Below are 14478 nucleotides of genomic sequence, written 5' to 3' on the forward strand. Positions count from 1 at the left end.
ATCATGGGATTATAAGGTAATACTCACGCTTAAATGACACAACGCGTTTTGGGATCACAGGCTGAGTAGAAGTGCGAGTACGTTGTGGTTAAGCGTGCTCAGGCGAGAGCACTACCAGGATGGGTGACCTCCTGGGAAAGTGCTTCTCGTGTGTGGTCGCCAAGAAAAAGCCGTGCGCCTGCGGGCAAAGCGGACAATATTGTGGTCATGTTAAGCTGGGGTGTTACAAGTATTCTTATCAAGTTCGTCTCAAGAGAGCGGTATAAGTTGAATAAATGCAACTATTAGTTATCCTAGGGTTTGTTTGGATTGGGGGGGGGGGGGGGGGGGTTTGATTGATTTTAACTATCAATTAAACTTACTCAAATAAACAAACTTAAACTTAGCAATTAAAACTAGCAACAACTAACAAGTATATTAAGAATTGAGATTTAATCAATAAACAAAGAGTGTTCACTTACCTAATCCTCTCTATTCTTGGATTGCCCTATTTTACCTAATTTGATATCGCATTAGTTGTTTGAACCATTAGTTGTTTAGTATTACTACCAAACCTTAATCAAATTATACTTTTGCAAATTCACATAAGCATGGTATCCTAAGATCAAGTTAAGTATGAGTTGATTATTGAGATTATGCTTGGGTTGAAATCACTTATAACCCTTCAACTATCAAAATCACTTAAGATAGTCAAACACCACTATGTTGAACAAAGGTCAATTGAAAACCAACTTAGACTAGAAACACAATCACTTGATATCCCTATTCTAGTTGTCTAGATCACCTAAGGTGTTGAAGCACAAATTGATTCACTTCTCAAATCACTATGAGAGCTACTCAATCTATGTAATCAAAGTAAAACCTGTATCAAATCATAGCAATGGACCTAATAGCTAACACAATAACACTTGCTTATGTATTTTCATTCAAAACAACTTTATTCAATTGATTAAGGGTTAATCCTATGCATTAGAGATTCATAGATAAGCAAACACAAATAAATCAGTCAAGCATGGCTAAGATTACACTAATAATAAGCATAGAAACACAAATAAACATCATCTTGAGTGATTACAAGTAATTATTTCAAAACTAGATAAAGTAAAGTGGAGATTACAACCCAAAATGATAAAGAGAAGAAGATCTAAAGCTAATAATGATGAAACTTGAACTTGCTTCCTTCAATTCACCTTCAAACTCTAATGGATGATGAAATTAGGGTTTTGTATGTGAAATTCGGACTAAAAACTGCAGCTCTCTCTCATAATGACCTCCTCTCTTTCCTTTTATAGTGCTGAAAATTCTGGGCTGAATCAGCGCCAGGAGCGCCGCTTTTGACTTAGGACGGCGCTTTTGGCTAAAAATCAGGAGCGTCGCTTTTGGTTACAGGTGTGACGCTTTTCTTGGTAAGAGCGGCGCTTTTGACAATAAGGAATGACGCTTCTGGCTTCTGGTGGAAATTGGAGCCAACACGTGCATGAGAGCGCCGCTTTTCACTAGGAGCGGCGCTTTTGGAGCTGTTTCCTGCACTTGTCATTTTCTTTGCGACTTTTGATTATGATTTGGTCAATTTTACACCAAATTAGGCTTTTAGCCTTGAACCGACACTTTAGTGCAGAAAAACAACTTTAGAGCCCAATGATCTCAAAAACGAATGAAATGAGGGAGATATTGCGAGATAAAACGTGTATAATTGAAGCAATATCAGGGCGGAAAGTATATTTTCCCGTACTCTTTAACTTTCCCTCCCAATCCTTTCTTTTCATTCCTTTCCTTCAAAAAAAAAAAAAAAAAGCACTCTAGAATCATTTGTTTCGTTTTGTCTCCTTTTCTTTCTATCCATAAAATAACTCGAGAATGGAAGTAATTTAATTTGTTAACCATTTTTTTTACCTCAATGTTGAAGTCCCCAATAAGTAAACTGCGGATATCACATAGGGCGAGTGATAGAAGAATAAGCATGCATTCGAAGTTATTTAAAATATATTTTCACTTACAAGCGTTTGGGTTAAATTGGGATCATATGATATGAAGAAGATTTCATTAAAACGGTGACAATTTGTTAAATTTATAGTATCGATCAAAATTTGAAAAGGGATAAAATATAGCTTATATGTATTCTTGGGTTGAAAAGAAAGTAAAAGAAATAAAAGGAAAATAATTACTTATAAAAAATATTAATATTTTATTTTGATTCTTTAAGTTAAACATAAAAAGAAAAATTAACTAAAGCTAAATCAAAATTATATGCATTTGAGATATAATATGTATATGTAAGTAAATATTTATAAGCCATTCCGAAATTAGGTCGATCAAATTCATATTGTATATTTTGAATAGTAAGTGAGAAAACGTATTGTTATGTTTATATATCACATTATCATATATAAATGAGTCACATATAGATTGATAAAATGTCTTCCCTTTTAATCCACGTAAGTGTAAACGGAAAGTACTCATAACACATTACTTTTTAACTCTCTCTCAATCTTTTCCTAACCATTGCTTTCCATCCTAAAAGAACTCGAGAATGCATCACTCATTTAGTTTCCTTCCACCTGTTTTCCTTTCCATCCATAAAATAACTCGAGAATGGAAGTTGTAATAAAATTTGTAAACCATTTTTTCGTATGCAATGTTGAAGTCCCCAAGTAGTAAAGCGCAGGAGAATCACAATGAGGGCGATTGATAGAAGAATAGACATGTATTCTAAGTAATTTTATATTTCTTTTCACTTACAAGCATTTAGGTTTTTCAATTAATAAAATCGGGGTCAATATGAAACAGATTTGATCAAAAAGGTGACAATTTGCTAAATTTATATTATCTACCAAAACTTTACATTGTAGATATAAAAATAAATTTCAAACAAGTTAAGTATCGTATGTTTATAAAATAAACATTAGATAGTGTATAATAAGAAATGATATGCCTTTCGATATATAGTAGGCCGTGTATATGTTCAAGTTCCGTAATTCGAAATTTATCAAAACACATTTCTTAATTTTATAATGTAGTGATCTCGACCTCTCAATGAACATGTTTAATCTCGTCTCTGTGTCTTAATAAAACTCATAAATCAAAAATCATTCAGCTATACCTTATACCTTTTTATTAGGAAATAATATTGCATTTTATTTGATTGATAATGCAAAAAAGATAACGAAATTACGAAAAGATGGAAATGGTTCACACGAATGAAGGGAAGTATAAATAAACTACTGTACAAACTATTAGGGGCCAAAAATGCTATTTGGATAAACATAAAGGTCCATATCTTAACATTACAAAAGACACGAAGCAATAGATACACAAGCACTTGTAACCGAATTAACCGCAACATTTCATCACAAACCATCTCCGATCAAACAACAAATAACTCCATCGTGACACGATGGCAGCTCCGCCACCACCCATTCCAATCACCATCCAACCAAACCCGCCACTCGCAACCACCGCTCTCCGCTCATTTTTCTCCCGCCTCACCTCCTCCCTCCGTCAATCCCTCTCCCAAAACCGCCCTTGGTTCGAACTCATCGACCAAACCGCAATCTCTCGCCCCGACTCATTCTCCGACACCACATCACGTATCCGAAAAAACTTCTCATACTTTCGCGTTAACTACACAACGATTCTCGCAATTATCATATCGATTTCTCTTCTTACACACCCTTTTTCTCTCCTCATTCTTTTGTCCCTCCTCTGTTCATGGATCTTTCTTTACCTTTTTCGGCCTTCAGATCACCCTGTTGTTATTTTTGGACGTACATTTTCTGATCGTGAAACGCTCGTGTTGTTGATCCTTTCAACTGTTATTGTCGTGTTTTTAACAAACGTTGGTTCGGTTATTATCTCGGCTCTTTTGATTGGATTAATGGTTCTTTGTGTTCATGGAGCGTTTAGGGAGCCTGAAGATTTGTTTTTGGATGATCAAGAACCGATTAATTCGGGATTTCTTTCGTTTCTTGGTGGTGCTGCATCAAATGCTGCCGTTGCTGCTGCTCCTGCCGTCCCACGCATTTGATGATCTTTTTTTTCTTGATCAATGGAGGTGATTTCTTATGATCATTATTTTTGGTAGAATTTTGTTATGTTTGTTAAGATTGAATACCTAAATTTTGGATCTAGTTGTTTAATATGTTGGTTAATTAGAATTAGACATGTAATGACAATTAAGTGATAAATCAGTCTGTATGTAACTTTGAATTGAATGGAATTGATTATGCAGTCTCTAGTTATTAGTCTGATTCTAGCTCAAACTACATCTATGTTGATACAAGGTCATAGTGGATTATATAACCAAATATGCCGTTCTGTTATATAATCCACTATGCTTTAGAGGTTTCATTGGTTATATTTTTTATTAGTGAAACACATAAATGCTTTAGAGGCCCATGATCAAACCCATAGTTTATAGTGCATAAGACCACTCTTAACCATGACGGTCCGTCATGGGATCACTGAGTGCCACATTAGCGCCACATCAGCACCTTCTTCCCATCACTAACCAATCACTAAATACTAACAACCATGACGTACCCATTTACACACTTCCTCACACCCACTAAATTAATTAATTATTTACGGTTACAAGTTTCAAAGAAAAATGTACAACACTTGACTGCATTATATCCGTGATCCAAAATGTCATACAACGACATTTTGCAGCACGGGCTTCCAAAGACTAACCAAGGGCTATTTGCTAGTATTGGTGTCTTCCATTCACTAACCATTCACGGGTCCAAGGGCGGGACCGATACTAGTCCTCTAAGAGGCTTTATTAATCTAGCCCAACGCATTGAATCACAACTAAAAACCAATTCAAGATTTACTCATACAAAAGATTCTATATTTAGTATTTACTGTGCCTTTGAGATACTATTACAAATGAATAATTTTAAAGACAAAACATGTTTATGCACATATCAATTAAATCTTCACTTCAGTATCAAGGATAAAAAAGTTTGGCAAATAAGAGCTCGTTCCATGTATCCTGAAGCCCGGGTAGACAATAATGAACACAATCTGCATAGCTAACGGGATTGGCTATTTGTTCAGGTGTCAACGGGCTCCATTGTTTCTTGTAGATTGACGTATGAGTATCTTTTCGATAGCTTGAAAGCTGTGTTATGTTTAAAAATGATACAGGAAACGTCGATTTGCTGAAAACGTCACCAAGAATTCCCATTATACTTTTCCTACAATCAGTTCCCCAATAGTTTGGATCCGCGATCATTTCTGTTTGGTTGTAGCAGTTTCCACCTGCCTCGGCTCCCCACTCGTGGCTCCTATACATAGTTTAACATAAGTACACCATTAAACAAAAGTTTTGTACTTGAATTTTGGCTAAAATTGAAAATGACGTTAAACTTACTTAAACAACTAAGTTTTTGAAAACAGATAAATAATGTAGTAATCATACAAATATATTTCTATGATTCATAACCACATGGTTATATGATGTCTATAGGTCATAAATGATGAATAAATAATAAGTAGCTATTTATGTGCTTAATGATTGTCTGAATAACTGAAACTATCAAATTAGTTTTCGTTGAATAACTAAAAGAATAGTTAATATTAAATTATAAAAAGTCGTGACTTAAATGTAAATTCATACTTACATGAATTTTTCATTAAGACACGTGTTATTTAATTAGGTACTTTGTATGTAAAAAACGTCTCTTCGGTAACTCTTCATATTAACTTTCATACTATTAAGTTCATTAAGCCGAAAATAAATATGTCCTTAATCATAAATATACTTTAGACGTTTAGAAGGGGGAAAACTAACTTTTGGTGAGTAGGAGACATGCTAGTGAAGAAGAGTCTTGTTTTCTTTGGATTCATATTCTTTTTTGCCCATCTCAACATACTCTTCAACCCCATTCTATAAGCATCCTCTGTTGACACTTCTACTATCTCATTCGTTTCGTCATCGGATGAATCTTGCCTACATCGTTCACAAAGATTAACCATTAACTAACCGAGTATGTTACCTTACGATACAGATATGTCACAAGCGGCTCCATAATTAACTTACAGGTTACACTTTTTCTATATATGGATCAGTTTTATCAGAATATTAGGATGATCCAACCAATTGTATGAATGAGCTCGGGTCACTAGAGTAGATTAGGGTTTTGTATGTTCATATGTACTATATATATAGTTGATCAACTATATATAGAGTACGTATGAACATACAAAACTCTAATCTAATCTAATTGACCGAGCCCATTTATACAATTGAGTTTGGACCGTCTTAATATTCTAATACCGCCCTAATATATATAGAATACATATGGACATACAAAACTCTAATCTACTCTAATGGACCAAGCTCGTCTATACAATTGGATTGAGCCGCCATAATATTCTAATACTAAAAGATTAAGAAGAAGGCCTTACGAGATTTTCATACCGAGGCCGGTCATCCACCATAAGTAAGTATTGAAAACCATAATATCAACCCCTTTCCAATGCTTTCCATGCTTGTTAATAGAACCTCTTCGTACAACTCTATCAGAAACACGATGTAAGGCTGGATCATCGGCGTTTGATTCAAGTAATAACGGTGCCCAATAGAATTGGATTGTTGCATTGTAATCCTACATTAACAAGTAACAAAATCATAAACAAATTGATCATTTAAATACTTGCATTGACTTCTTTTAAGTTCAAAAAGTTAATACCTTTATTGTGAAAACATCCAGTGCACCAACAGTTTCCATTGATTTTGCAGTTTTAGGGATGAGTGAATGAAGAAGACACACCATTGATACAAATTGACCTCTGTTTAATGAATCTCCAACATACATCATCTTCTTATTTCTTAATGTTTCCAACACTAGTGACGCATTGAAGCTGTGTCATTAAAACAATGCCAAAATTATATTTAAGCAGACGGTTTAATCCTTACGTTATAGAGGATTGAAAATACACTTAGGTATTGTTTGCTTTTCAGTATCTAATCTTATTATATCTTATGTCTGCGTGCCTGCAGTACGACGTTTGTTTTTTTAAAGACATAAGATAAAATAATGTCTTATTCTATATGCAAACTCGCAGACTTAGAAATATGTTTCTAAGTGTTGCGTATATGATTAAAATATTTTGCGGACATAAAAACAGCTTCACTTTTTGGCATACACACTTTTGAGTTACATCTTTTCTACAAACATGATCCGCAGATCTTCAGACAAAAAAGTCTTGAAAATAAACACCTTAGCTTTAGTTCAAATTTTATAGTGTACGCGTATCCAACTTCAATTAGGTTAGTTGGGTGCATCTAACATTTTCATGTCGCTAAAGCTACTATTTTGTAGCGGATTAATTGTGTAAGGTGTCACATGCATGTCATCCATACAATTAATTAAGTTGACACATTATTAAAAGTACTACTCCGTACAATATAGATATTTGAAAGTTGAATGTACACCTATGGGCAAAAATGAATAATATCAGCTATCTTATTGTTAAAAATATCACAGATCAACTAAGATATATCAAAGTGAATACTATCAACCAACATACATGTTTGTTAATTAAAAAAGATCACGACACTAGTATATATACTGATAATTAACAACTTTTAACATACAGATCGTTTCTATTATGTAAGTACTTTTGACGACAAATTACATTAAAATTTCATTTACTAAAGTGACCCCAAAATGATAATTTGTTTTGTATGTGACGCCTATTTTGTAACTATCTTACTTATTAAAATCAAACACATGCTTCTTTCTTACGAAAGCATTTAAACCTATCTATCATTCGATCGTACTAATAATAATACAAAATGGTACACTAGCTATATATTTGCTAAAGCGAACACTTATAATCTTCATATTTGTTAAATGTTGCTAATTTGTTATGATTGTTACTTAAATGCAAAAAAGAAAAACACCACCGAGGCATTGCATGAGTGGTATAAGCTCTGGTTTGGATGTGTGTTCTATTTGGCACATGTTCGAATCCAGAAGAGATTTTTTCAAGGATTCTGATGTGAAAATTAAGGTGTATGCCCTAAGTCACTCGATTTAATCCAAAATACATGAAGTACCCAATTTGACGATGGTGTGTGAAAAGTAATGATATATGCTTTTATTAACAACTTATCCAATTAATTGATAACATTTGATTAAACAAACTAATTGTGGGAGGGGAAATAAAATTTTTAATGATTAGAATGATAAGTAGGATAATTAGGTTGAAAGAAAATAATTTCTTTAAAATAAACAACATAGTTGACTTGATGCATAAAATAAATAAAACTAGTGTATAATTTGTAGATTCCTGTCCACCATCAATGAAGATGGAATGTCAATTTCAAGAGTTGGTAGAACCGTTGATCTAACTCCAATCATGATATTCAAATTTTAGCAATATTGGAATTAAAGTTTACTTATGGTGTATTTGTTACTCCTATTTTTGATATCGCAATTTAATTTATTTCTTCATAAATATAAAAAAGTTACGTAGTTGATTCTTATGATTTACCTCAAATTACTCGGGTGGTCACTGTACTTTTTTAGACGTGATTGGTCATTATGGTTTGCAAAAATTATGCTAGTAGTTCCGGTTAGTAACAATCGTTAAAATATATGTTAAGTCATGACATGTGCTATGCTTGTGAGGGGTATTTTATCAACTTCTCTCTAATATAACTCACCGTTTCCGTTATCTTTCACCGAATCAAAAACACCCTAAATACAGATCAAAACAAATACATAAATCAAAACAAATACAATAATCAAAACAAAATCCATAAGTTTGATTTGATTTAATACAAATCAATATCATTGTCCCCAATGATGTGGTTTGTCTATTCCAGATCTATATGGGGTTTGTTTGTGCTAGATTCACATTTGAAATCATGAAGAAAATCATATCTTGAACGAAAAATCAGATCTTGAACAAATTTCTATGGGGTTTTCGATGAGTTTTTCTTAATCGTTTTCGAGAATGAAAAACCAAATTCGGTCATATTTCTAACTATTGTTAGTTTTGAAGACCGTATTTTCAGCGATCGTATTGTAGATGAAGGTACGATCCTCAGTATATTTCTACTTTAATTTTGGATGTGTTTTTTTTAGTATATGGTATGATTTGTTTATAATACAAGGTACACGGACAACACAAACAAACTAGAACCCTAACAACACAAAACACGTTGCATAAAAACGAGAAACAAAATCAACCATCGATACCACCCGCCTTATTAGACTCCTTATTGCCTCTCTTATCTGCTCTTACAAATTGTTGTTTTTAATGTGTATGAGTTTAATTGTTGAGTTTATTTATATATGTTTGTGGATCAGTTGAACTGTTTTTAATTGTTTTTAATGTTTGTGATTTTTTCAACAGGTATGTAGAAATGGAGAAGGTCGGGGAAAAGCAAGGGAAGGGGAGGGTTTAGTGAAATGACATAGATACCCTAACATGTCAAACACATGTCATGACTTAACGAATTTTTTAACGGTCGTTACTAAGGACCACCCGTGTAATTATTGCAAATCACATGACCAACCACGTCAAAAAGTTCAAGGACCACCTGCGTAATCCGTGGTAAACCACAGATACTAAGTGTGCAATTTTTTTCTAAATATAATGAGAATTTGTTTTTTTTTTTTGTTTTTGTTTTTTTTTTTTTTTTGAACATCGAGATTGATATAATTGACGGAGGACCAACAAATGATATCTCTTCTAATGACAGTATTAATGTCTGTCTTTAGGAAATTAATACGCGCTTATTTGTTTGTACATCAAAATTAATTACCTTTTTTTGAGGATACTACCACCAACCAACAAAACGTACCATTCTTTTATACATAAATTTAATACAAATATTAATACGAAATATTATTATTATAGAAATATTAATATTAATGTAATTACTACTCCGTAAAAGGTAATCTTTAGTTGATAATAAGGTACGGAAATTTGTAGTATGTATTTTCTTACAAAACTGTCAAATTCAATTAAAATTGTCAAGTTCAATTAAAATTTAATACATCTAATAAATTGTTATGTATACAACATTTTAATGCGTTTTAACGAAAACGTGAGAGCATTAATTTTATAAAAACCCTTATTGTCCTTATATACCAAGACCCAAAGACATATTACTCATCAATAATTTAAAAATAAAAAGAAAATAGTATATAATATGCTACCTTGGAAGAGAACAGCCATTTGGTTGCCATCTCCAAAACTGGTAATCCCGATCGGGCCGGCCATGCTCCTGACATGTTAACTGAGGTTGTATGTACGGACATTCCGATTCTTGGTATAATGGCCGGTTCAGTGGATCCCACACCCACTTTCCACTAAATATATCACAACCATTTTCCGTTTCACCAATTGTAAACGGCAATTTTTTGTAATGTTTCTCTAGTAGTTAACAAAAAATACAAAATAAATAAAAGCCTTAAAAATTGTACTCATTAATAATTTTGATTACAATTACAATTAAAATGTAACAAGTAAAAATCCTAACACCATTGCGTTTAAGAGATACACGATCATATTATACTATCATTTTTGTGTTTAAGAGATATATGAATATGAATTATGATCATATCTTACTACATTTGGTAATAGCTTAAGGGGCGGATCTATTTATAACACAGTGGTGGCACGGGACACCACTGAAATAAGCGATGTAGTGGAAATTTTTTGGGTTTTTTTAACTAGTGACACCACTGGATAGTGTACATTTTTTTGAGTGACACCATTGAAATAACACATCCAGTAGAAAATTTTTAGGGGTTTTAACCGGTGACTACCAATCCTAGATCCGCCACTACATCATATCTACCGCAATCGATACTTTTAGTTATTGAAAAAGTACGTATTTGAAGAGGAAAAACTTACTTGGAGTAGAAGGTGGTCGATTTGATATGATATCAAGATCGACTTGTCCGAGGATGCAACCGAGGTCTTGACCATAGAGGATGGTGGCAAGCAAAATAAAGACGAACAACGTGAAAATGAACGGAGAAAACTGAGCTTTTCTTATAAGGTTGGATCTTGAAGAAGAAGAAGAAAATGTTGGAGGTGGCTTCATACCCTTTTTTTCTTGAATTTCTGAGTGTATTGTGTAATTTTTTTTTTTTCTTGGTTGAATTTTGGTATAAGGAACAAATGTGCGTTTATATGATTATGGATGGTATCAATAATTTAATCTACATATATAAATAAATAATAGTAATATAGTATTAGACTATAAGGTATAATGACGATAATATGATAGCCTCGGATTGGTTTTAAATATTTAGGTTGAATTTCAACTTTCTTGTAGCAACTATGAAGTACTCGTATATGATGAGGATACTAGGACCCACAAAACAGTTTTAATACTCCGTATAACAACGTGGTTGTTCTTCATCTCTATCTCTATCTCTATCTCTAAATAAATTAAAAAAAAAAAAAGTTTAACTAATAATTATTTCCACAACACATTTCAAAAGAACACATTATAGATTGAAATTGAGAGTTGCAAAATTAGAAAGAAAAAAATCTAAGGAAAATAAACTATACCATATATATGAATGATTTACTAAAATTGTAGTTTCAATTTTGCCAAAAAATTAAGAAACAAAAGCTTAATTAGGTATTGTCGTGTTGAACAAAAGCGTAAAAGGTGTGTTTGTGTTACCGTGTATGAGAAAACAAAAACAAAAAATGTTCACTTTTTCTTTATATATTTGTATACTCGGTATTTATTAGTGGCCGATATTATGTAATCATAAATATGCTAATGTTTAAGTTTTTTTTAATGGATCATGCTATAAAAGTTTAAATGTAAAAAATATAAGGATTTCAACAATTATATTTAGTGGTGCCCTGTAAATTTTTTAATAATCATTTGTAAAAAGATATCTGTAACTAGCGATGTCACGAAACTCTACGGATATGTATGTAGACTCGCCACTATTGTAAGCCAAACAAATACAGGCAAAAGAAGAGAAATAAGTAAAATGATATATATAAAAGATGTGGTAGAGTGATGGTTCAGTGAGAAGGTATCATGTAAACTTGGCTTTTAAGCTAAGGGTTTACGATCAATCATTTTCTCTCTTAATTTTCTATTTTTATTTTGACAAATTGGTCCTTAATAATTACTCAAAGTTTTATGGTTGGACCTTGAATAGTTTTTTGTCGTTGATAACCCTAATATATGAAAATGTTGCGTCATTGATCGTGTAATAGACATCATTCCCTCATCATTAATGGGCATCGCGTGAGATGCACAAGAAGGCTTTTTAGACATTAACGATGGGAAAATAATGATGCACACTCACGTGGTGCACATTACCGATTGGAAAATAATGTGTGTTATATACGTAAATGACTAAAAAGCTCTTGTGTGCATCTCACGTGGGGAATAATGATGGGGAAATAACGTATGTTACATTCAGGTATCAACGACACAACATTTTCAAACATTATGGTCATCCACGTAAACGAATACTTTAAGTTCATCTATGAAAGTTTTAGTAAATATTAATGACTAATGATGTATTTTTGTATTTTAATTTTTCATCAAGTATCAAGTGATCCTAGAAGGAGTTACATTATTTTTCATGATTAATTGCTTAAATAATTGATTAATTGCTTACAGTTGAATACTTAATAACCGGGACTAAAACTTTCTCCGTCTTAGAATAAGTGTCCTGTTTGACTTTTAAAAGTTAATCTTTTAAGTTTTGACTTCAAATTTGTTATGGTTTTTGTTATATAATTCTTGATGAAAATTACTCTATATGAATACATTGATTTTTTATTTGTGTTTTCATTGTTATACCTTTCATCAAACTCAAAAAGTCAAATCAAGACATTTATTTTGAGATGAAGGGAGTATTTCCATTTGCATATTATAAAATGAAATTATACATTTGGAGATGAGTCAAGCATATTATTTTGTTCGGCTATTATTTTTCAAAAACAATTGTAGCACTAATTTCTGTAATTTTCTTTGTAGGTCAGTCACTTCATATATATTTTCTTTGGAGACCAATTCAAAAGTTTTGAGATTAGTTTTATCAGGCCTTTTACATTTTACCAAAATATTTTACTAATTCAAAATTTATTTTCGATGACAAAACTTTTGCAATTTCTTCATCGTCCTTAATCTCTACGTAACGTACAAAACCAAATCGGTGACCTTGTTTGGTACGCTTATATGCCACATACGAATTGACAGTGTTGTAGGATTAATGTGCAAGGAACAACATATAACTATATGACCAACTTCATTTGAGCCTTCGGGGTCACACACATATATACAACGAGACGTCAAATAAAATATATATATGTTACTCAAGTAACAAAATAGTAAATCGAAATTAATTCATTTACTATTCATATGAATAGTAAATAAAACGAAATTAATTAATTTACTATTCACATGAAAGCGACATGATAGAAATTATTAATTATAAGTTACATAACATACCCCTAAAGTATGTGAGAAATACGACTTTTTAAAACTGATATTACGTAGGGAATCAAATATTTGCAAGATTTTGCAATATTTTATTCTACCGAATTTTGGACTTGTTTTACAAAAGTCGTTTAACTTATTAGATTTCATATATTACATATATGGATATGGAATATTTCTATAAAGGAAGGGATAATAATAAAAAAAAAACACACACACACACACACACACTGATATTGCTCAAATTAGACATATCTTTAGTCGCAATATCAAGTTCTATCGTTGTTTATTTCGTGTGTAAACGTAGTATTTTCGTTTGTATTCCATTTTATTGTAAAATAGTTAGAATCATTGTGTAATTGAAGAAATATGGAAGATTTTGGATGATACTACTCAGAGATCGAAAACAAGTCAAAAAGTCGATGAATAGTTGAGTGCGCCAAGGAGTGCGCCACGGGTGTGCGCTCAGCTCACTCGTCCAAATTTTGATCAGAGAATTCTGGGAGTTGTAGAAATAGTGCGCGCTGCTACAGTGCGCTCGGCGCACTCCTGAGCGCACTCCAGCCGGTAAAGCAGATTGAACGCGTAAAGTTGAGCTGTAAAGTGTTTTCGGGGTTGGTGAACAGTGCGCTCAGCGCACCCCAAATAGTGCGCTCGGCGCACTCCACTTTCGGTGCAGATTATTCCCTTTTTAAAACCCTGTCCAGCCTCATTCAAAACACACCACTACACAATCATTTTCAGAGGCAGATGTTACGATTCAAGGCGATCCTTGGAGTAATCCAGGATCACCTAATCCATCATTTCAATCCGGAATCAAGAATCATCAGGGTCATCATCCAAGATTGCTTCAAGAGGTCGATTCTTGTTAGTTCAATGAATTCTATCTTTGTTTCCAGTTTGTTATTGTCTTTAAATATGATTGTTAGCTAGTTCTTTTTATGCTTGTCTAGATTAATAATCGAGATGTTGATTGTTTACCTTTGTTGATTGATTGTTCTTATGCATGATAGTTTGATGTTTGA

General features: G+C 32.7%; 2 protein-coding genes across 2 annotated transcripts; one reads left to right on the top strand and one right to left on the bottom strand.

Moving 5' to 3' along the window:
• The first annotated feature begins 3394 nt into the window (after window positions 1-3394).
• On the top strand, window positions 3395-4024 carry LOC139843790 (PRA1 family protein B3-like). The gene has a single exon (XM_071833940.1). The coding sequence runs from the start codon at window positions 3395-3397 to the stop codon at window positions 4022-4024; it is 630 nt and encodes a 209-aa protein (XP_071690041.1).
• An 850-nt stretch (window positions 4025-4874) lies between these two features.
• On the bottom strand, window positions 4875-11074 carry LOC139844174 (protein trichome birefringence-like 33). Its single transcript, XM_071834381.1, has 6 exons — window positions 10882-11074; window positions 10182-10398; window positions 6696-6867; window positions 6412-6611; window positions 5795-5953; window positions 4875-5288 (listed from the first exon to the last, which is right to left on the bottom strand). Exons 1-6 carry the CDS (start codon window positions 11072-11074, stop codon window positions 4949-4951), a joined length of 1281 nt encoding a protein of 426 aa, XP_071690482.1. The 3' UTR covers window positions 4875-4948.
• Window positions 11075-14478: the final 3404 nt, after the last annotated feature.

The sequence above is a fragment of the Rutidosis leptorrhynchoides genome, chromosome 4 (genome assembly GCF_046630445.1).
Source record: "Rutidosis leptorrhynchoides isolate AG116_Rl617_1_P2 chromosome 4, CSIRO_AGI_Rlap_v1, whole genome shotgun sequence".
Lineage (NCBI taxonomy): Eukaryota > Viridiplantae > Streptophyta > Magnoliopsida > Asterales > Asteraceae > Rutidosis > Rutidosis leptorrhynchoides.

Excerpts from the sequence above, each read along its gene's own strand:
- LOC139843790 (XM_071833940.1), top strand. The coding sequence starts at position 3,395 with ATGGCAGCTCCGCCACCACCCATTCCAATCACCATCCAACCAAACCCG.
- LOC139844174 (XM_071834381.1), bottom strand. The coding sequence starts at position 11,074 with ATGAAGCCACCTCCAACATTTTCTTCTTCTTCTTCAAGATCCAACCTT. Across the intron at positions 6,868-10,181 it reads AATGGCTGTTCTCTTCCAAG|CTTCAATGCGTCACTAGTGT; the intron begins GTAGCATATTAT and ends TTAATGACACAG. Across the intron at positions 5,954-6,411 it reads GGCCTCGGTATGAAAATCTC|GCAAGATTCATCCGATGACG; the intron begins GTAAGGCCTTCT and ends TGAACGATGTAG.